This window comes from Rhinolophus sinicus, chromosome 2 (genome assembly GCF_057876585.1).
Source record: "Rhinolophus sinicus isolate RSI-liver-muscle chromosome 2, RSI-T2T, whole genome shotgun sequence".
NCBI lineage: Eukaryota > Metazoa > Chordata > Mammalia > Chiroptera > Rhinolophidae > Rhinolophus > Rhinolophus sinicus.
Genome location: NC_142502.1, coordinates 108,396,566 through 108,418,980, shown reverse-complemented (window position 1 = coordinate 108,418,980; position 22,415 = coordinate 108,396,566). Strand labels below are relative to the sequence as shown.

The 22,415-nt window shown below is 55.7% G+C and overlaps 1 protein-coding gene across 6 annotated transcripts; it reads left to right on the top strand.

The window, feature by feature from the left end:
* The first annotated feature begins 4,286 nt into the window (after window positions 1–4,286).
* On the top strand, window positions 4,287–21,244 carry DDR1 (discoidin domain receptor tyrosine kinase 1). 6 transcript variants are annotated; one of them, XM_019717383.3, is made up of 20 exons: window positions 4,306–4,439; window positions 7,493–7,654; window positions 8,517–8,572; window positions 10,213–10,342; window positions 10,435–10,537; window positions 10,733–10,961; window positions 12,327–12,474; window positions 12,729–12,837; window positions 13,266–13,452; window positions 13,563–13,809; window positions 14,350–14,445; window positions 14,566–14,717; window positions 15,568–15,733; window positions 16,514–16,624; window positions 17,716–17,960; window positions 18,133–18,260; window positions 18,494–18,712; window positions 19,186–19,420; window positions 19,995–20,144; window positions 20,265–21,244. In XM_019717383.3, the coding sequence occupies exons 4-20, from the start codon at window positions 10,255–10,257 to the stop codon at window positions 20,403–20,405; spliced, it is 2,754 nt and encodes a 917-aa protein (XP_019572942.2). In that variant the 5' UTR covers window positions 4,306–4,439; window positions 7,493–7,654; window positions 8,517–8,572; window positions 10,213–10,254; the 3' UTR covers window positions 20,406–21,244. The 6 variants fall into 6 exon arrangements, with proteins under 6 accessions (XP_074188736.1, XP_019572942.2, XP_074188737.1 ...); XM_074332635.2 differs by lacking the exon at window positions 16,514–16,624 and having other exon boundaries at window positions 4,287–4,439; XM_074332636.2 differs by lacking the exons at window positions 8,517–8,572; window positions 16,514–16,624.
* The last annotated feature ends 1,171 nt before the right edge of the window (window positions 21,245–22,415 follow it).

Below are 22,415 nucleotides of genomic sequence, written 5' to 3'. Positions count from 1 at the left end.
CTACTCACTTTGTTGACATCTGAAATTAATGTAATATTGTATGTCAACTGAAATTGAAAAATACAAAAAATATTTTAAAAATATATAAATAAAAAAAGAAAGAAAGAAAGAAAAAAGAAAAAGAAGAAAAGGAAGAGACAAGAGCTCTCAAGCTCTCTCTCCCCAATATGAGGATACAGCAAGAAGGCAGCCACCTGTGAAGCAGGAAGATTGTTCTTTTTTTTCAGATTTTATTGGGGACTTTATTGGGGAACAGTGTGTACTTCCAGGACTTCTTTTTTTTCCAAGTCAAGTTGTTGTCCTGTTTTAGTCTTAGTTGTGGAGGGCGCAGCTCAGCTCCAGGGCCAGTTGCCGTTGCTAGTAGCAGGGGGCACAGCCCACCATCACTTGCGGGAGTCGAACCCGCAACCTTGTGGTTGAGAGGACACGCTCCAACCAACTCAACTGAGCCTTTCGTGAGGCAGCTCAGCTCAAGGTGCTGTGTTCAATCTTAGTTGTAGGGGGCACTGCCCACCATCCCTTGCAGGAGTCAAGGAATTGAACTGGCAACCTTGTGGTTGAGAGCCCACTGGCCCATGTGGGAATCGAACCGGCAGCCTTCGGAGTTAGGAGCATGGAGCTCTAACAGCCTGAGCCACCGGGCCGGGCCGGCCCGGGGAAGATTGTTCTTATCAGACACCAAGTCTGCTGGCACCTTGATCTTGAACTTCCCAGTCTCTAGAACTGTGAGAAAGAAACGTTTGCTGTGTAAGCCACCAGTTTGTGGTATTTTGCTATTGCATCCCAAACTGACTATGACAGGGGGTGAAACTTCTCCATTCCTTGGGGGGACAAGTCTGAGGAGCATTCTACAGAGCTCCTTTGTCCCAACACTTATCAATATACACTGTATTGGCTCTTTTTCCTTCCCCGTCTCACTCCTCCCAACCCTTCACTTGTGCTTCCTGGGCTCCCCCAAATAAACTATTTTTCTCAAATCCTTGTCTCAGGGTATGCTATTGGAGAAACATAAATGAAAACAACCACATTTTTTTGTGGCTATTCACCCCTATTAATGAACATTTAACTGTCTTTCTTTCCTTTTCTTTCTTTCTTTCATTTCAAACAAGGTAATGGAAACCCTGTACAAATTTTGCAACCTGTAAAATATATCCATCAGTAAGATAAATATCTAGAGGTAGAACTGCTGGGTAAAATTATTATGCATAATTATTAGGTTGGTGCAAAAGTAATTGCGGTTTAAAAGGTTAAAAACAATAGCAAAAACAGCAATAACTTTTGCACCAACTTAATAACATTTTCATAGACACTGCAATTTCCTTAAAAAAATTGTGTATGCTTCTTTGGGGAAAATTCTATACATTCTCACCTCAATTCTTGGTTCTGTCATGTAAATTCTCCTTGGCCTTTTCCCCAGGTGCCTGTCCTAGGACCTCCTGACTTTGTGACCCCCTCCGCCATCTCAGTAACCCAGAGCCCCACTTCTAACTTCCTTGCACTGGTTCTTGAGGGTGGGGAGGTTACTGGCCTTTAACAGGTTTCCATCACCACAGATTTCCTTGGGAGACTCCCGAAGGCCCAGGTTTAGTTTAGCCCTGCTGTGAGGGCTGGAACTTGAGTAATGTAGGAAACGTTTTAGAAGAAATACAATTCTCATGGACTTGACTTAAATTATTTTATTACTTAAATATGTGCAAACCATGTGCACACACAGCTAACTTAAGCAGTTATAAACTTAAGCAGTTATAAAACCAAAACAGAGTAGCAATAAATACACACAAAAATAGAAAGGCAGTTTAAACCAATAGTCATTTGACGTGATGAACAGTTGTTTTTCTGAAACGCAGTTGCTGCTGGCAACATGCACACCTATGGCCTAATGCAAGTTCTTTTGAATTTAACACAATATTCCACTGTGTGCCAGGTGATGACTCAATTTTCCCCCTACTTGTTTATTCAAATTACTAAGAAATCTTTGTCAGTACATGTCCACTGGACGCTTGGTACAAATGCAACCCAGACAATTAAAAAGTGCTAACTTGACTATTCGGAGGTAAGACGACTGAGTGCAGGCACACGCGTGCAAGGCCGAGGTCAGTTACATGTGATCCAGAGCAAGCTTATGATGCTTTTGAAAAACTACCAATGAAATGAAAACATGGAATTTAATAATTTTTACAGGGCACTCATGGGTCCTAAGGAGCCCAGGGACCTGAGATCCGTTTGAGAAACACTATCCTAGCACTGGCCTTGACCTCCAGTGTGACCTGGAGCCAATCCAATCTTTTGCCATTGTTGGCTCACTGTACATTCTTCCTAAACAAACAAGAATGATTTGGGCCACCACTACTCTTGGGAGATGATGGAAGTTAGAGGATCTTCAAGGACTAACAGGAAGGGATAGAATTTATCATAGACCCGTAGATTTGGGGAAATAATGACGGCTAAGACCCTCCAATCTAGCTTTGCCTTTGGAATCAAAAGGACTCAGGTTTGAATTCTAGATCGCCAGTTGCTGTGTGTCTGTGGGCTCACTACTTGACTTCTCTAATCCTCAGTTTATGCCCTTGTAAAAGTGGGCTTATTTTAAAATGCCACTTCACAGAGCTTCGGTGAGGGTCAAATGAGGCGATTAGGGAAAGTGCTAAGGGCACAGCCTGGCATCTAGCAATCCAGTAATCAGTTGCCATCATCAGGAAGAGGCCAAGGGCAGTTGAGAATGCCACAGGCATTTGGCAAAGGACAACAGGAAAGAGAAAGTCAAGATTCTAAGATTCTGTCTGTAAATTACAACATTTCTGATATGTGACTATCAGGATATTTCACCCTAATGAGCCCTGTAGCTACCCTAAGCTTCCACTAAGCCTTTCTTATTTCTCCCCTTCCATCTGCCCCCCAGCAGCTCTTCCCCACCCTTCCACCACAGAATCTCTTTCCCTCCAGGCTCTCATTTCCTTCTGCAGTAGTGCCGGTCACATGTGCAGCAAGCGCCCCCCAGTGTCTTTCCTGGTCATTGCAGGCACCATGAGGCCCACAAAAGACTGATGAAAGGTGGGGTTTGCGAGGAAGGGCAGGACTCAGGAGGCCGTTCTGTCTCCCCCTTCTAGGGAAGAGTAAGGAGGAGGGTCTAGGAGAAGTCCTGGGTGGGAAGCAGCAACTTGCATTGATCTTTTTATGAAGAGCCCTCCCCCACCCATCTTAGAGGACCTAGAGAGACGACCGAATGATAGGTGAAAATACCAGGAAAACACCTAGCATGTGCACAGCTTTCCTGTAGGAGCTTCCCGTTTCCTCACGGCATTCCTGGCTGAGGGGCTGGGGGAACACACCGGGCAGATGTGGACGGGATTAAGATGGATTAACTCCTCCCCCCTCAGCTGCTGCTCTGCTTTGTGCACCCAACACTGCCACCAGAAACCACTTTGAAAATAACACAAATCTAGTCACACCATTTCCCAGCGCAAACCCCAAGGCCCTTCCTGCTCACCTTCAGAATAAGCCGAACTACTAATAAGATCCCCTCACCTCACCTTTCTGGGTTTACTCACCCGGACAGACCCTGTGCTCCAGTCCACCGCACGTCCACGTAACCGCGCTCAGGCCTCCCTGCTGCTGTCCCCTCCCATCCGCAGTTGGCCGTCCGCATCCTCTCCCCTCGGGTGCTGTGACAGGCATCCGCACTGCTCCCTCCCTGCCCCGCCCCTCCACGCCCAATCAGTCATCTTTGGCTTTGGGAGATCTCTTTTCCAAACCAAGAAATGGAGTACATTGTCTGACAAGGACATTTATACTTCAGAGGGGACAGGTCAGAGTAGTATGTTTAAAATTGGGGCTGTTCTTGAAAACTGAAGGTGATTTCTGGTCTCCGGTACTTCCTGTGGCCACTAGTACAATTGGGGGCAACCAACTAAGAAACTGGTATTTTGGTTCTCCCCACAGTACAAAATCCTGAGAGATGGAAGTGAATTGTTAGGGATCCAGGACGTCCCTAAAGGACCACCCGCCAATTCTAGTCTCTCTTCTCGCACCTCACGGCTGTCTGTCCCTTTTGCTTGGACCCTCCCCCTCGGCCGGACCAAACACCCACTGCCTCCTAGCCTTCAGCCAAAGCCAGCACAGCTTGCCCCCTAGCTGCCTTTCTTTATCTCCCTTTGTTCGGGGGCTCTTTGTCTGCAGTCTCCCTTGGTTCAGTTTCCCAGTCCTCGGCTTCCCCTCCCTTTCTCCCCGGCCAGACTGCTCCCTCCCTCTCTGCGGGGGCCGGGAGGCTCGGCGAGGGGAGCCGGGCTGGGTTGCCATGGTCACATTGAAGCTGGGGCAGCTGGCCCGGGCAGCTGCTCCCGGCCCCCAAGGGCGGACAAAGCCAGGCGGCATTGGCAGTTTCAGACTTGGAACCCCAAAGGCCTGAGACTGGGGGGCTGGGACCCAGAATTGAGCTGGAGGTGAGAAGAAGGAAACCAGAGCTGAACTGTGAGGGCAGGAGTGGGGACTTAGCTGGGCCCTCCCCTCGAGGGAGGGACCAGGCAGTCCACGCTCTAGGTGTGGTGGGAGGAGGGGAGCTTGGCAGGCCTGGCAGGGAGGAGGGGAAGGATGGAGCATAGAGTTTCACACTGTGGGCTGAGGGTCTAGGGTGTCCCCAGGGGTAGGTCTGCAGCCTCTGTGTCCTGATGCCCAGAAATGAAATAGGTTTCATTCCTCTTTTACCTCTGTCCCCCGTGGTCTGTCTCACAGTTGCCCCGTCCTTTTTTAGCCTCTTACTCTTCTCATCTCCCCATGTCCCTGTGTTTTAACCCTCTTCCTCCTCTTCCCCCATCTTTCAGTTTCACTGCAAACCTTTCTTCTGTTCTCTGTCCTTGTTTCTTACACCCTTGGTCTGTCTGTTCACTGCTCAGGGATCTTCACTTTCCTGCCCTCCTCTCCAAGTGTCCCCACCCTTTCCCCTGCCTCCACTCAGTTCCCTCGTGCTCAGTCCAGCATTTTCCTCCCCAGACCTCCGGCTTCCACCTTCTGCTGGGCGGCGTGCGCTTCACCTCCTTTCCCTCCTCTCTGAGCTCCGCTCATCCTTGGGCTCACTGTATCTCCTGCCTGTCTGAGTCCTATCACCACTGTCCCAGCTTTCTCCATGCCCCAGGCCACCCACAGCTGAGCTCAGTGGCATCTTTCTCCTCCTTCCACTCGTGGGCCTCAGTTTCCCATTTGTACCCAGGCCTGACTCATGCCCAGGGCTTTGTCTACCCCCTCACCCTGCCCACCACCAGCCAGTTCTCACATTCCCCAGCTGCTGACCCAGCTCGCTTGTTCCAGAGGCAGCTGTACCTCCAGGGAAGGGGACTGCAGCTCATGGGGGGCTCAATACGGTTCATCCTCCCTCTCACTGGTCCTGCTGGGCATCCTTGCCCTGGCCAGGTGGTCTGTAGGCCCAAAGCTATTCTCTCCTACATGCCTCTCCTCACATTTTTTTTTCAGTGTTTTCCCCTCCTCTCTGAGGGAAGCCTGCATGGAAGGGCATGGATGGGGGAGGGGAGGGTCCTTTGGGGGCTCAGGAGGACACAGGGCCTCTGGAGTTGGGAGTGACACAGGAGATGTGGTGTGGGCTCTGGATAGGTGGGTGGACATTTGGTCTTGGTGCTGCTCTGGGGCCCTGGGATGGCTGGGGTTTCCCTCACTGGCCCCTGGGAATCTCGGCTCCGAGCCCCGCATTCCGGTCGGCTCCAGCCCCCTTTCCACTGTCACTTGACTCCGCAGGGCCCCAGCCCTGCATCCCTGCCACTCCTCTAGCCCTGGGCGGGTTAAGGTGGGCATCACCGATTAGGAATTTCTCCTGGGGGCGCCATAGGGGGCAAGGGTTTCAAGATTTTATGGTTAACTCTACTATTCGTAATGGGTCCCTCTGTCTGGCACAGCCATGCCACCTGGCCCGGGTCAGCGTGGGCCTGGGGTGTGGAATGTCCCACCGGAGTGTAAGAGCTGCCCAGGTGAGGTTACTAGGGACACCCTGGCCCCACCCCCAGCATGACTCCACCCACCGCCCAGCCTCTCCCGGCCCAGATTCCCCTGCGACCATACCGTGTCCTGAGGGTAGGTGCTCTGGGGGAACCCTGGGGTTTGGTCAGAGGGGGACGATGGGAAGAGGCAATTCTCTGAGTGATCCTGGGCTGTCTGTTAGTGAGTCCCTTAGCAGGTGGGGAACCCTTAGATTTGTGTGTTGTCTCCTGGGTTGGAGCTCGCGCCCATCTGTGCCTTGGCTCTCCCAGGGGCCAGTCTCTTCCTGGTGATCTTTTGTCTGGGTGGGACTTTGTGTTTCTTTCTTGGGACTGGTGTCTGGAACTGCACGTGAGGTGAGTTTATATCTGCTGTGAGGTGCAATGGGGTGGAGCTATGCAATGGAGAGAGCTTACTGTGCTGGTGACATTAGGGGTCTGCAGGTGGGGTTTGGAGAGGTGGGCCCCGGGAGTGCCCAGCGCACTGAGCACCTCCCAGCACAGCTCTCTGTCCGACCCACCCCACGCAGCAGCTCGCTGTCTGTTGGATTTGTTTACCCAGTCTCCTTGTGTCTGCTTTTCTCTTTGCGCCGCCCCCCTCCTCCCCACCACTCATTTTGTCGAGGTCTATTCTTGCCATTGATCAGACCCTTCAACCCCACCAGGTCCAGAGCTGGCTGGGCCTGAGGGAGACCTGCCCTGAGGAGGACTACTGGGCCTTGAGCAGGGAGCCCAGGGCACCAGGGCCTGGGAGCCTGGACTCCAGTAGAGTTGAGGGGAGTAACTGGAAGGCGGAAGTAGAGAGAGGAAGGGGCTAGCAGAGAGGTGCAGGCCAGTCAGGCTCTGGAGCAATGGAGGTTGGGGTGTAGAGTACCAGAGGCCCAGAGGGTGCCGGAGAGAAGCAAAGACTGGTATGAAAAGTGGGTCTGGAGGGCTGGGGGGCTTGTTGGACAGGTGAACCCTGCTCCCTTCCCCCATCCACACTCCTGCTGCTGGGCTGGGCCCCAAGCCTGTGGGAACCTGCTCCTTCCCGGTGCCCTGGGGCTGCTCCCCTTCACCTCCCTCTCTAGGAACTGAGCCCAGAAAAGGGGGAGTAGGGAGGGGGGTCATCCCCTCACGGGGCCTGGGTGTGTGGGAGGCCCCAAGCCGGGCTGCAGCCGGCCACCGAGGCCTCAGCTCGGCGGGTCTCTCTTGTGGGAAACCTGGAGGGGTGGGTGAAGGGAGCTGTGGACACCGCACCGCGGGAGGGGACCGCAGGGTGGTTACCAGGGAGGCTGGGCCTGGGGATGTGGGTGGGCGGGGCGCGGCGGGGCCGAGCGGAGCGCTGGGCTGGTGGGCGGCGCCGGGCGTGGGAGCGGCGGGGCGGTGGGGCTACCGCTCCGGGAGGGACAGGGAGGGACGCGGCGGGAGCGCGCCGAGCAGGGGGAGCCGGCAGGGAAGAAGAAGGGGGGCCAGGCGAGGGAGGCGGCGCCTGGGCCAGAGCCGCCCAGCCCTGGCTCCTCTCCCCGGAACAGGCCCCCGACAGCTGCTCTGGGAGCCGCCGCCGACACCCGAGCCCCGCCGGCGCCTCCACTCCCGTTCCTGGCTCCCGCCGTCTCCCCTCCCCTCGCCGGGACGCCGGCATCGCGGCCGCACTCCGGGGCCGGACGCCTGGGTCGTGGGAAGAACGATGAGAGGTAGGGAGAACGGCGGAGGACCCTGCGGGGCGGAGGGGCGAGCGCGGCGGCCGGAGGGTGGGGGCCCGACGCGAGAGGCGGGACGTTCCCGGCTGCACTCGGTTGTCCAGCTCCTCAAGCCCGTCCCTGCTCGCCTCCCCGGCACTCTGGCTTACTGTCTGCAAATGCAGGAACCTCCTGACCTCGGGAAAGTGTGTTCCAGCTTTGAGGAAGGACCTCCCTTACTCAGTATGGGGACAGGTGCTCCCTTACTCAGTATGGAAGACAGTGGCCCCACTGAATCATCTCCTCCTCCCTCGGAGAAATGGGCCCGCCCTCCCACCTGGCCAGTCCCTGCGGCCTCCACCCAACCAGCTCCCCGTTGGGCAACCTGACCAATGCCCAGCAGAGAGGGACTGGCAGCCTGACCTGCCAGTGGCAGCCAGCCGCTCAGCCACACTGGATGGCCACCTGGTTCTGCCGAGAGATGAGGAGCACCTTCCTCAGTGCCCCCACCCCCACGCCTTCTCCCCAGCCTTCACCCCACAGGTCCCCTGCTGGCTGGACATTCCTTTTCAGCACCTCCACCCCAGCCAGAGTCTGGTGCTCAGACTCACTGTTGCTGAGGGCATGTAGGTGTGTCCAGACTTGAGTGGTAGAGTGGAGACAGGTGAAAGCAGAATGGGGGATGCGTGGCTCATCCTTACTGCTACTCCAGCGTCCAACTTCCCACTCCCTGACTTCTCTCCGGCTTAGTCACTGTGTGTGTTAGGTGATGGGCCCCAGTCCTATGGGGATCCTGCCCTCTAGGGCCAGAGTGTGTGTGTTTTCCACAGTCCTCTGATCGCAGGAGCATGTGGTGTCTGTCATTTCATGTTCACAGGTGTCTGAAGATGGTTCTTCACTAAGTGATGGGCTTGGACTTTAAAGAAGACCAAGGTGTGGATGGAGCCGATGTGTGTATGAGCGTCTGTGTTTGCCCTGGCTGGGTGGGAGTCTACATGTGTAATGGGTTCACGTGGATGTCACATATGTCTGTTACTGAAAGCCTAGGACAGGTTGTCTGTGAGACACAGAGGTGTGTGTGCTACAGCTAGCCTGTGTTCACAGCAGGCTCTGTAAGTCCGCGTGTCTGACCATGTGTGTGCGTGTGTTTGTGTATATACAGAGCTGTGTGGGTGTTGTCCGTGGTGGGGTAGGGGTGGGGGTTGGGAGAGGAGGTGAAGGACCTGCCTCAGTGTCTGGCCCCTGGTGTGTAATTGGTTATAATGGGGCAGGGTGGGGTGGGGTTGGGGTAGGTCTTCTGGATTGGGGGTGTCAGAGGATTGCCCCAGGCAGCTGTGCGGTTCTCTGCTGGGCTCTGTGCTGCTCTATTTACCTCTTGCTTTGTGTTTCTCGCCCTGCCTCCCCCTGCCTCCTATCCTCTGCCTGTCTTTGTATCTGTGCCCGGGCTCCTCTTGCTCCGTCTGGCTCTGATGACTCATCCGGGATAGGCATGAAGGTTACTCAGGGGAACAAGGGCCCGCTGTTCCCCACAGTGGTGGGGGTGGAGAGTGGCACCCAGGAATTCCAGGCCCCTGCTCCTGGCTCCTGGACCCCCAAGGGACCAGGCATGTTGCCTCTGGTTCTAGCTCTCCTTTGATAGCAGGATGCCCCCCGCAACTCAGTCAGCCCCCTCAGCTGCTGCTTCAGAGCTGTGGGGTCTCAGCTGCCTCTTACATTCCTGCCCTAGAGCATTGTGGGAGCAGCTGGAGGAGGACAAAGGGATGGGGGAGTATCCCCCACTCCTACCTCCTGGGGTGACCTGGCTTCCCTGTCTTTAGACCCGCCCTCATCTCCAAGGCAACTCAGCCTTTTCCTCCACCCTGGGCTCTTCCTTCAGAGGCAGCCCCCTTCAGAAAGTGGGAACTGGGGGGACAGGTGGTCTGGTCTTAGGAAGGGAAGGCAGGGCAGGGAGAGCTGGGGTATGAGGGGTGGAGCTAGGAGTCCCTCAGGATTCCAGGGTCTGGAGGAGAGGACAGGTCAGAATAGCTTTTCCTGCACTGGGCTGGGAAGGGTAGTACCCCAGTTCACAAGGAGGTTTCAGTTGGAAAGGTTTTAAGCAGGGGGGAAAGCTGCTTCGTCCCCAGTGAGGAAGAGCAGGGGTTCTCAAACATTCATGGGCACAGATCACTGGGGGATTGTGTTAAAATACAGATTCTGACTAAGCAGGTCTCTGGTGGGCCTGAGACCCTAAATTTCTCCCAAGCTCCCAGGTGCTGCCTACGTGGCTGGTAGAGGGACCACACTGGGCCTAGCAGGGCTACAGGGGACCGTGAGGTTGGAGGGAGTTGGGGTCCCCCACTTGTCTTTGAATTTTGGGCAGCTAGGTGGGCAGGGGACCAGCATTTAGCCCAGTGTCTGGCACATGGGAAGCATTCTAAAAATATAGCTGAGGCTGTCAAACCACTCCCATTGTCATTTTACTGCTGTTATCCCCAAAGTTGCCCATTCTGTCTCTCTGTCTACTATTGCTGGCTGTGACCTGATCTCCCTGATTGCACTTTAACTTACCCCCTTACCCATTTTGTCCCTTACAGAGATGCTGCCCCCACCTCCTTAGGCCCGAGGGATCAGGAACTATGGGGCTAGGGGCCCTCTCATCTCTGCTACTGCTGCTGTTCCTGGTGGCAACTGGAGATGCTGATATGAAGGGACATTTTGACCCTGGTGAGGAGACTGGCTCCTGGGTCCCTGAGGGCTGGGGCTTGGGAGTCAGAGAGTCAGGCGCCTTGACCCTCTATGTGCCTGTATTCACCCAGCCAAGTGCCGCTATGCCCTGGGCATGCAGGACCGGACCATCCCGGATGGGGACATCTCTGCCTCCAGCTCTTGGTCAGACTCCACTGCTGCTCGCCACAGCAGGTATCTGGCATAGCGGGGCTGCCCTGGAGGGAACTCCTGGGGCCTCTGTTCCAACCCCTCTGCTCAAGCCAGGTGGCTTCTGCGAGGGCCAATGCCAAGGAAACCGCCACAGTCCTGGGGGGGTGGGCTTCAAATACTAGAGCCAGAGGCAGACCCAGGGCCAGATGTTCCCTGTGACCTCCTGCCTCCTCCTAGGCTGGAGAGCAGCGACGGGGATGGGGCATGGTGCCCTGCAGGGCCGGTCTTTCCCAAGGAGGAGGAGTACCTGCAGGTGGACCTGCGGCGGCTGCACCTGGTAGCTCTGGTGGGCACCCAGGGACGGCACGCTGGGGGCCTGGGCAAGGAGTTCTCTCCCAGTTACCGGCTGCGGTACTCCCGGGACGGCCACCGCTGGATGGACTGGAGGGACCGCTGGGGTCAGGAGGTGAGGCTGAGAGGGATACCACCTGGGAAGGGTAGCTGTCCTCTCCTCTAGCTGCACATTAAATGCCACCTATCCACTGACAGTTCTCCAGTTCATACCCTCTCCTGCCCTTGAGCTCCATGTGACGCACACCTGACCAGCTGCTGGACCTTTCCATCTAGGTGTCTATGAGTGTCTTGAACTTGCCATCAACTTCCCCAGCTGAACTTGAGTCCCATTCCCATCCCAAGCCGGTTCCACCCCCAGTGTTCTCCAGCTCAGGAAATGGGACCACCATTTGCCCAGTTGTTCAGGCCGTGAGCTAAGATGATAGCTCTGATTCCTCTTGTTCTCTCACCTCCTACTTCCAGTGCCTCAGCAAGTCCAGTCTGTTAACCTCCACGATGTGTCCTGAATCCAACCACTTCCCACCATCCCCGCCACCCTCCCCGCTTAGATGAAGGCCGTCTGTAGTCTCCACACTGTTCCCCCTGCTTCTGCCCTTTCCTGCCTGAAGTCTGGTCTCACCCTAGAGGCTGCATCCAGTGTACCTTAGAACATGCGAGACAGGTGCCACACATCTGACTCACAGCCCTCACTGGCTCCCCACTCTGCCAGAATGAAAGCTGAGCTCCTTCTTTAGTCCGAAGCTGGGCCTGCCTTGCCCCTTGCTGCATCCCTTCCTCCTGCCTCCTATTCTTGCCCCACTGGGGGCCACGCTGGTTTTCTTGCTCTTCCTGGGGCAAGCTAGGGCTCATCCCACAGCGGCGGGACAATTTCACTTGCTGTTCTCTGTGCCTGGAAAGCCCCCATGTCCACAGATTCTTCCTCACTCCATTCAGTGTCCCCCTCTACCCCCACCCCCCATGGCACCTCCTCAGAGAGCATTTTCTGACCTCCCCCTGCTGCTCTGGCCCACATCTGGCCTCTTGTTCTTCACAGCTGCTTCTCCTGGGGAACTGTCTTATAGGGGAAAGGCTGGTGTTCACCAATGAGAATGTGCCTTGAGGCACAGAGGGCTCTGGGCCAATGCCTGTGGAGTGGATGGGGTGGGGGAAGCCTGAAGCTGGGGTGCAGAGCTGTGAGGACTGGGTGGAATCCGGCACAGTGGGATGAGTGGCTTTGAGACAAATGGATGGAGCCAGGCACAAGTGGGAGAGCTGGCACTGGAGTGGGAGAACAGACCATTAGCTGAGAGCGGTGTCAGAGGTCTGTGCTGCAGCTCCTCGATTCCCAAATGCCTGGCAGCCCCACAGCCTGTGTGCTTGGCGACCCCTTCATGGTCTCTGTGTGGCTATTGTGGGCTGGGCTCGGGAGCAGCTGGTGATGAAGTTAAATCTGACCTGGAGCCTTTCCCACCCATCTACCCTGTTTCCTGGCCCACAGGTGATCTTAGGGAATGAGGACCCTGGGGGAGTGGTGCTGAAGGACCTTGGGCCACCCATGGTGGCCCGACTGGTTCGCTTCTACCCCCGGGCTGACCGGGTCATGAGTGTCTGTCTGCGGGTGGAGCTCTATGGCTGTCTCTGGAAGGGTGAGTTGTTCAGGCTTCTTGCCCCTGATAATTTGTTTCCTGTCCTAGGGAGAGGGGCATGGGCCTGGGGAGAGGGACATCCAAGATCCTCTTTCTCCTGTTGGGAAGCGGTCACTGAGTGAGAAGGAGACTGGCCAGCATTGTGTCCTCCATGCCAGTGTGTCTGTGGGGGGTGGTACGAGAAAGGGGACTGCTGCAGGGGGGGGGGGACAGAGGCTGGGATCTCTTACACCCCTCCTCCCGCCCTGCCCCAGATGGACTCCTGTCTTACACAGCCCCCATGGGGCAGACGATGTACTTAGCTGAGGCCGTGCACCTCAACGACTCCACCTACGATGGACACACCACACACACAGTTGGCGGGTGAAAACAGCAGGCTTTGCAGGACGCAGAGCCTGGGATGGGAGGGAGGACCAAGTGGGTGGGGTGGGGGTTGGTATTTCTGGTCTGTGAGATGGAAGAATGGGGAGGGGGATGGATTAGATGGGGCCTCAAGGGACAGAAACAGGATTGAAAAGCACCCACTAGCTCCTGTGATGCTTTGTATGAATTAGAAGAAGGTACCCCTTTGCTAACACATCTGTTGGAAATTGTCACAATAAATACACCATAGGGTAAATGGTGTGTGCTTTGTGCAGCATGTGACTCAGAGTACCCATCATAGTCTTGGGGGTGGGAAGAGAGCCGCATGAGGTTGGCCAGGCCACTGCCCGGGTCGGGGTTGCAGAGCACCTGGACAGGCGACACTTCCTTCTCTTCCTACATCCTCTTCCTGGGCCCCTCCTCTTTAGGCTGCAGTATGGAGGTCTGGGCCAGCTGGCAGATGGTGTGGTGGGGCTGGATGACTTTCGGAAGAGCCAGGAGCTGCGGGTCTGGCCAGGCTATGACTACGTGGGTTGGAGCAACCTCAGCTTCCCCAGCGGCTATGTGGAGATGGAGTTTGAGTTCGACCGACTCAGGGCCTTCCAGGCCATGCAGGTAAGTGTAGCCAGCTCCCAGGCAGGGCTCTGAGACCAGGGAGAGTGGCCCTGGGGAGCTCACTGGGCTCTCCTGGCCTTGACCCTGTGTCCCTCCTTCCCTCCCGCCAGGTTCACTGTAACAACATGCACACCCTGGGAGCCCGCCTGCCTGGTGGGGTGGAGTGTCGCTTCAAGCGGGGCCCGGCCATGGCCTGGGAGGGCGAGCCGGTGCGCCATGCCCTGGGGGGCAGCCTGGGGGACCCCAGAGCCCGAGCTGTGTCAGTGCCACTGGGCAGCCGTGTGGCCCGCTTTCTGCAGTGCCGCTTCCTCTTTGCTGGGCCTTGGTTGCTCTTCAGTGAGATCTCCTTCATCTCTGGTAAGTCCCTGATGTGGGCTCAGTGCCCAACCTCTGCCACCCTTCAGTGCTCCAAGGTACCCGGCCCTGACCCCGTATCTACCCATTACCCATGAGACTTCCCAAGCCATTTGAACCCCTTCCTCCCCCTTCTCCCTCATCTGTTTCTGTCTTTTCTTTATGAGCCTCTCACGCAGGACTGATGTTGAACGAGTATGGCAGTGCTGCCTATTAAAATATTGAAATACTGTGCGCAGGTCGGGAAATAGCCTCTTCTCCAAGCCTCCTGCTACCAGGATCCCCGCCCTGCTCTCCACCCCGCCCCCAGCCCTACATCTCCCCACAATCCAGCAACTGAAAGGTTAACGTGCACCACAGCCAGGCACCTCCAGACCCCTAGGACCCTATTCACACCCCCCTTCTGATTGGCTGGGACATGTGTTGAGTATCAACCCTGCTCCCACTCCTGGCTGGGTGACTGAGTTCCCTGGGTCTCCTGCAGTACGTCTCCCTGCGTCTCTCCTCCTGTCTGACTCCCTGTCTTCTCTTCCTTCTCCCCAGATGCGGTGAACGACTCCTCCCCGGCGCTGGGGGGAACCTTCCCACCAGCCCCCTGGTGGCCACCTGGCCCACCTCCCACCAACTTCAGCAGCTTGGGTGAGCAGCCCTGGGGCCTCCTCCCTCCTCCGGGTGGGTCCTGTGCCGCCGCTCCTCCCTGGGCACCCTCTAGCTTGGGTGAGAAGCCTCCTGCTGTCCTGACCCCCCTGCCTCCGCCAGAGCTGGAGCCCAGGGGCCAGCAGCCCGTGGCCAAAGCCGAGGGGAGCCCGACGGCCATCCTCATCGGCTGCCTGGTGGCCATCATCCTGCTGTTGCTGCTCATCATCGCCCTCATGCTCTGGCGGCTGCACTGGCGCAGGCTCCTTGGCAAGGTGGGCGGGGCAAAGTGGGCGGGGCAAGGTAAGGGGAAATGGGTGGGGCAAGGTGGGCGGGCCACGTGTCTGCAGAGTTGGGGTCCCTGGGGACCCGGGGCACAACCTAACTAGAGTAGTTGGGGGAGGGCTTAGTAAAGAGACCACTTATAAAAGTGAGGGTGGAGTACATGGAAATCAAGAGTAGTGCAGTTCCCCAGGGCTAGACACCACAGAGCAGTCACCATCAGGCACCATGGGACATCATCCACCAGGACTTGAGAGGAGGCGGCATTTACCAGAATCCGGGAGCGAGTCTATGGAGAGGGCGCCTCCAGGGGGCGGCAGACTTGGGTTCAGGAATGCAACTAGCCTGAGTCCACCCCTCAGGGAGGGGCTGGGAGAATAATCACCCTGATGTCACTTGCCACCCCCACTTTCCACCATCACTTTGCACCAGCCCTCCAAACTACTGCTGGGGCTCCTCTCTGGCCAACCCAGACCCAATCTGTGGATGCAGTCCACACTGGTCAGCCTCTTGGGACAGAAGCTGTGTGGGAACAGGTGGAGACTGGAGCTGGAGGAGTGAGAAGTCTGGCACACCCCAAACCCGTAGCTTTTGGGTGCTAATCCCGGTGGTGACGAGCATTATTATGGACCAGTCAGATTTGGGTGGGATTCCATCGTGGGATATTATGGAATTCACTTAAATGCTCTTGATCCTGTTTCTTTACCTGTGAAGTGAATAGTAGATACAACTGCAGGACTGTTGTGAGGACCGAAGGAGAGAACATGAGTATAGCATTTAACAAGGACCTGGGATGTACGTGTTAAGCAGTAACACCTCACATTTTACCTTCCCCATGACAAGGCTGAGCGTCGGGTATTAGAAGAGGAGCTGACAGTTCATCTCTCTGTCCCTGGGGACACCATCCTCATCAACAACCGCCCAGGCCCTCGAGAACCACCCCCTTATCAGGAGCCCCGGCCTCGTGGGAATCCACCCCACTCTGCTCCCAGTGTCCCCAACGGCTCTGGTAAGACCTGCCTTGTTCCAGTTCTACCTCACTTCTCTGCCTGTTTTCTTATTGTGTTCCTTTCCTATTCCCTTCTTTTCCTGTCTTCCCCAGTTTCAACTCACTTTATATCTGTGCCCCTGGTCACCACCCACTATATCATTCCATGTCCCTACCATATAATCTCCCTCAAGAATGTCCCATGTATTACCCATAATCCCCAGGGTCTCATCCTGTCTCTTTGTCCTATCTTCTCTGTTGGGCCCTCTCATTGTGTCTTCTTGGCCCCTCTCCTTTCTCCTAGACTCACTATGTTCCTTCCTTCCTTCCACCCATCCCTCCATCCATCCTTCCATTTATCCATCTATCTATATTCACACATCATTCATTCATTCATCATGTATCTATCATTTATCTATCCATCCATCATCTGTCTATCCATCTATCCATTCATTTATCCTATCCATCATCTATTCGTCCATCCATCCATCCATCCATCCAACCATTCATCCATCACCCACCTATCCATCCATCTATCCATATATATTCATATATCCATTCATCCAATCATCCATTAATTTATCATCCATCCATCATCCATTCATTTATCCAGACATCAATCTATCCATCCATTCATTATCCATCCAGCTACCCAGCACTCTTCAGGTCCTTGTTTTATCCTGTCTCTCTTAGTGCATTCGTTCCCGTCAGCCCTGGTCCTGCCCTATTCCTGGTCTTCCTGTCTGTCTAGCCTTGAGTCTCATCCCTTCCCCGTGTCTCCCCCCCTCCTTCTCCCGACAGCGTTGCTGCTCTCCAATCCGGCCTACCGCCTCCTTCTGGCCACTTACGCCCGTCCCCCTCGAGGCCCGGGCCCCCCCACACCCGCCTGGGCCAAACCCACCAACACCCAGGGTAAGCCCCTCTGCCCCTGGGCTCTGCCAGGCTCCCCGTACCTCTACTGGGGCAGGGAAAAGTCCTCACACCTTGCACTCCATCCTCTCCTCACTGTGGCCTCTTTTGCTCTCCTGAGTTCCCACAGAAGATGCTTTTGTGCCCTTAGCTCTCCTCTGCTGCTGCTTGCTCCTTTTTAAGGCCTTCCCCTTGAGCTGAGGCGTAGAAAGCTCGCTGGTTCTCAGTTCTGCCCTCTCCTCCTCTTCCACCCCATCTCTTCAGCTCTCCAGAGCCAGAGAGGCGGTTTCGGTGGTGGCCCAGGTTCTCCTGTAACTCCTCCTTTGTTCTCCCCTCTCTCTAGAGCTGCGAGGAGGGCCTCTCACCCTGGGTGCTTGCCTTCTCCCCCCATGTGTCCTCTCTCTGCAGTCCCAGAGGTGAAGGCTCATGCCCCTGCCCTCTCTGTCTGCTCTCCCTCCCCTTGGTGTTGCCTTCTCATTGTCACCCTTCTCCAGAGCTCAGAGGGGACAGCTCTGCCTCCTCTCCTCTGTCTGTAGACCCCTTGTTGTGCGGGCCATGAAGAACTGTTCCCCTCCCCCCTCTCTGTGTGCCCGTCTCTGCTTGTCTTTGAGCTTGGTGTGTTGGGTCAGGGAGGGTTTGGATAACCATGGCAGGGAGGGGCCAAGGCTGAAGGGGGGGCGGGGGGGAGAACAGCTAAGTGAAAGGGAGAGGCTGGCAGTGAGTGGGACAAAGGTTTGGAAAGTGGAGGGTGACTGTCCTCCTTCAGATGGTGGGAAGAGCAATTCCTCTTCCACACAAGACTTACCTCAAGGTCTCTTGGGATGTGCTGGGATTCCTAGAGAATAAGACTTTATGATACTTTTTGCTCAACCATCTCCAATGCCCTGAAAACTCTGGAACGGCTAACTCTTATCCCATGCCAGTGTCTCCTCTGGTTTGACGGTGGTGGGTGGAATACTAGGAAGATGATGGAGGGTAGACCCAGTCTCACCCAGCTGGGAGACAGGGCCCCCCTGGGAGGCGGGGTGTGGAGGACACGGCTTTCAGGGGCTATTCCTGACGCCTCTCCTGTCTTCTTTCCCTCACCCCTCCAGCCTGCAGTGGGGACTACATGGAGCCTGAGAAGCCAGGCGCCCCGCTTCTACCCCCGCCTCCCCAGAACAGCGTCCCCCATTATGCCGAGGCTGACATTGTCACTCTGCAGGGCGTCACCGGGGGCAACACCTATGCTGTGCCCGCGCTGCCCCCAGGGGCGGCTGGGGATGGGCCCCCCAGAGTGGATTTCCCTCGGTCACGGCTCCGCTTCAAGGAGAAGCTTGGCGAGGGCCAGTTTGGGGAGGTAAGGAGGATCCCTGCCGGCCCTCAGTAGTGTCTGACTCTATCTGGGGCTTGGAAGCCATGGCCACACATCCTCCTTGGCCAGGAACCCGTCGTCTGTGACTGTTACCCCAGTTGACTCTGTGACCTTGGTGAACCTTGTGACCACCTAGCAAATGACTTTCTTTCTCCAGGTGCACCTGTGTGAGGTAGAGAGCCCTCAAGATCTGGTCAGTCTTGATTTTCCCCTTAATGTGCGCAAGGGACACCCCTTGCTGGTAGCTGTCAAGATCCTACGGCCAGATGCCACCAAGAATGCCAGGTGAGGACCAGGGATGGCATCTGTAAGAAGGCAGGGGAGGTCATGATGAGAGGGAGTGCTCTAGAGAGAATATGGTAGGGACAACAGAGGGGTGTCTGGGAAGGAGGTTCCCAGGCCCCAGGCCCCACGTCACCAGAGAGAACATGTGTGCCGGGCGGGGCTCTGGTCTGCGTGAGTGGGGGAAGGGCAGGTCAGTCCCTCCGTTTCCCCACTACCTTTCTCTGCCTCTGCAGGAACGACTTCCTGAAGGAGGTGAAGATCATGTCGAGGCTGAAGGACCCAAACATCATCCGGCTCCTGGGCGTGTGTGTGCAGGACGACCCCCTCTGCATGATTACCGACTATATGGAGAACGGCGACCTTAACCAGTTCCTCAGCGCCCACCAGCTGGAGGGCAAGGCGGCCCAGGGGGTCCCTGGGGAGGAGGAGGCTGCACAGGGGCCCACGATCAGGTACCCACTTACCCAGGCTGCTCTTCCCTGAGGGTGCCCAAGAGGGTCTCCTCTCCCCTTGCTCCAGCCTGGTGGCAGAGGGGAGCAGGGGCTGAAGAGGCAAGTCGGGTCCAGGCGGGGGCCTGGGGACATGCTCATCCCCGAACTTGAAGGGCAGAAAGGCTGGCGATGATGACAGTGAGGGTGCTGAAGGGACGTGCAGCCTGTCAGGAATCTCCCCATGCCACTGTCACCCTCACTGCCCGAGTCCAGATCGGGTTGAGTAATAAAAGTGCTAGGTCTGGGGTCGGCTGAGCCAAAGGAAAGTTGCGTGGGCACCTATACGCTGGCCTCCACCTGGGCCTCCGCTCTCTGCGTGGGAAGTCGGCGTAGGCTGGTCATGGGGAGGGAGCTACGCCTCCTCTCCTGGGAATCTGTGAGGTGGGGATGACCAGGGCTGCCCCCCACCGTCTGCCTTTGACTCCCTTACTCAGCTACCCGATGCTGTTGCACGTGGCCGCCCAGATCGCTTCCGGCATGCGCTATCTGGCTACACTCAACTTTGTGCATCGGGACCTGGCCACGAGAAACTGCCTGGTTGGGGAAAATTTCACCATCAAAATTGCTGACTTCGGCATGAGCCGGAACCTCTACGCCGGGGACTATTACCGCGTGCAGGGCCGGGCGGTGCTGCCCATCCGGTGGATGGCCTGGGAGTGCATCCTCATGGTGAGAGGCCCGAGAGAGGCAGGCAGGGCGGGCCACAGATTGCCACTTGGAGCTCTGGTATCACTCAGTCACTTGCCTTTCCTGAACTGCAGTTTCTGCAGCTATAAAGTGAGGCTTTGGTCCAGTGCTCTGTAAGGTCCCCTCTGGCTCAGGGACTGGAGAAAGCAGGGAGCTATGGTGTGATGGGAAAGGGCCCAGGAGCCAAGAGTGGGTACGAGAGGTGGAGCCAGGGTAGCAGAGCAAGAGAGACAGAGGGAGAGATGAGGGTAGAGATAGGTGGGGATGAGTTGGGAGCTACTCAGGACCAGAAGACAGGGCAGGAGGATGGAAAGGAAGGATGGTCGAAGAGGGAAGAGGTGACAGGGAGACGACTAGAGCCCGAGAAAGAAGGCAGAGGCTGAGGGAGGGAGGGACAGGCTATTGGGAAACAGCCAGCTGCAGAGAGTAGAGCACCCAGCGTTGGGAGAGAGTCAGGCTGGGCAAGTGCTGAGTGCACGTGACCTTCTGTGGGGAAGGGAGGAGGGTCTGTGTTGCCTGATGCCTTTCTCTGCCTGTTGCCTTATCCATGTACCAGGGGAAGTTCACAACCGCGAGTGATGTGTGGGCCTTTGGGGTGACCCTGTGGGAGGTGCTGATGCTCTGCCGGGCCCAGCCCTTTGGGCAGCTGACTGATGAACAAGTCATTGAGAACGCAGGGGAGTTCTTCCGGGACCAGGGCCGGCAGGTCAGAGCAGACGGGAGCCCGGAAGACGGGGCCAGGGGGCTGGGAGGGCCAGAGCCTGTCATCTCGGGACTGAAGAACCTCTGTTCTCTGCCTTTCGTCCACACTGCTGCCACTATGTAGGTATACCTGTCGCGGCCACCTGCCTGCCCACTGGGCCTGTATGAGCTGATGCTTCGGTGCTGGAGCCGGGAGCCTGAGCAGCGACCACCCTTTTCCCAGCTGCACCGGTTCTTGGCAGAGGATGCACTCAACACAGCGTGAATCATGACCCCCAGCCGCCCCTCCCTCCTCAGGGAGGGTTTCGGGAAGCCAGTGGCACAAAGAAGAGGAGCTAATGGCACCTCCACTCTCCCCCTAACTGCCCTTCACCTCTGAGAGAGGGGCAGTGTGACCGAAGGTGGGCTGGGCCTGCCAGGAAGCTGATGACCTCCCTTCCTCATGCCCCCTTCCTGCTCCTCTTCTAGAAGCTTCTGCCACCCACCCAGCTGGCCCTGTGGATGGGACCGTCTCAGACCTCTTCTAGCCATCCCTTGGGGGAGGGTGGGGGCAAATACAGGGCAGACACTGGACATGGCCCCCTGGAGCACCTGGGCCCCATTGGACAACACTGGTTCCTGGAGGGAAGGCTGTGCCCCCCAGCCTCTCTCTTTCCGGCACACACTGGACCCCACTGGCTGAGAATTTGTGGAGTGAGGAGGACAAAAATGGGAGAAAGACGTTCCCTTGTGCCTACTCCTGGAATTGTCCTCAGCTCTGGCTTCTCCCCCTCCATCCTCTGAAACACTGGACCTGGGCTTGATCCCGCCCCCAAACCCCTGTCATGCCCACCTCCCATCTGCCATGTTGTAGCTAGAACTTCTCTAAGCCTGTATGTCTCTGTGGAATAAATACTGGGATTAGGGGAAAGAGGAAGCAAAGGCCTAGGGCCCGGGGGTTGGATATCTCTATCATAGCTGCCACATTGGTTTTTCTATAATCACTTGGGTTTGTACATTTTTGGGGGGAGAGAGACAGATTTTTACACTAATATATGGATCTAGCTCAATGCAATTTTAATCCCCTGCACTAGGCAGGTAATAATAAAGGTTGAGTTTTCCACAGCTGTGAGGTTTCTTGGGGTTTTGGTAAAATCTGCCTCCTGCCCCTCCCTTCCCCCATCCCATTTTCTTCTCTTTTTCCTCCTCCCCGTTCCATTGCCTACCACGTATTTTGCCCAACATAGTGTTCTGTGTCTCCATAAGCCAGGTCCTTGCCTGTGGGACCTGAGGTCCCACATGAATGTATGAACCTTGTCAACTCCAACACAAGCTTTGCAGGAGGCCGGGAGGTAGGTGGATTAGGCCTCGGGTCTTTACCTCGTTTGACCCATTGACCCCTGTGGCAGCCTGGCGAGATGGGATTCCGCCTCAGAATTACGTTTTAAAATCCACTAAAAGGAGGGTGTGTATGTATAGATATATGATTATAGAGGAAGTCAATTGAAAAGAGTTCACAAAAATGTTAAAAAATTATATATGAACATGGTTCTTTTAAATATATTTAATAACAAGATCTAGTAACAACTACGGACATTTCCAAATAGTGTAACGATAAACGACATTCTGAGATTTCTACAACTGCAGTGGGATATGAAAATAGCTGTGAATACAAGCCACACGCTAACACTGCTGAGGGCTTTGCTCATGTTCGTGCTTGGAGGGAATGCTACATTTCAGTTAGAGGTGGATAAAAATAGAGGTGTCTTTTTTTCCTAGCCCACATTCTAGGACATGCCCCCCCAAGGGTCTGGAAGTCCCCAGTGGATAATCCCTGGATTAGGCTGATCAAGTGTGTAAATCACCTAATGGGTGTGAGCTGTCTCGCTGGGAGCCAGAAGCAAGAGCCTGAATGATCTCAGGCTTGGAAGGATGAGGCACAACCACCAAAAAAAAATTTAACAAAGTTAGAAAGAAAAAGAAAAATCAGTTGCAAATATTAGGAAAGACATGATGGTAGTTCATGTGAAACAAAGGTCATGGCTGATAGTCACAAAATGAGCCAACTGGATAATGAGGATAAAAATAAAGACAATTTAATCTTAGGTTGAATTATAGGCCCTTGGGGTCCAGGACACAGATCTGAGTCCTGCTGAAACCTACGCTGGCCAGATCACTGTGACCCATGATTTAAGACGGGCACTGACAGGTCAAGAGTTTAGAAGCCAGAATGCATAATGGTGAGCAATGGAAGCCGTGCAGTCAGCGGAGAACTCCCAAATCTCTAGCTCAGAAC

Excerpts from the sequence above, each read along its gene's own strand:
- DDR1 (XM_019717383.3), top strand. The coding sequence starts at position 10,255 with ATGGGGCTAGGGGCCCTCTCATCTCTGCTACTGCTGCTGTTCCTGGTG. Across the intron at positions 14,446-14,565 it reads CACCAACTTCAGCAGCTTGG|AGCTGGAGCCCAGGGGCCAG; the intron begins GTGAGCAGCCCT and ends TGCCTCCGCCAG. Across the intron at positions 15,734-16,513 it reads CAGTGTCCCCAACGGCTCTG|CGTTGCTGCTCTCCAATCCG; the intron begins GTAAGACCTGCC and ends TTCTCCCGACAG.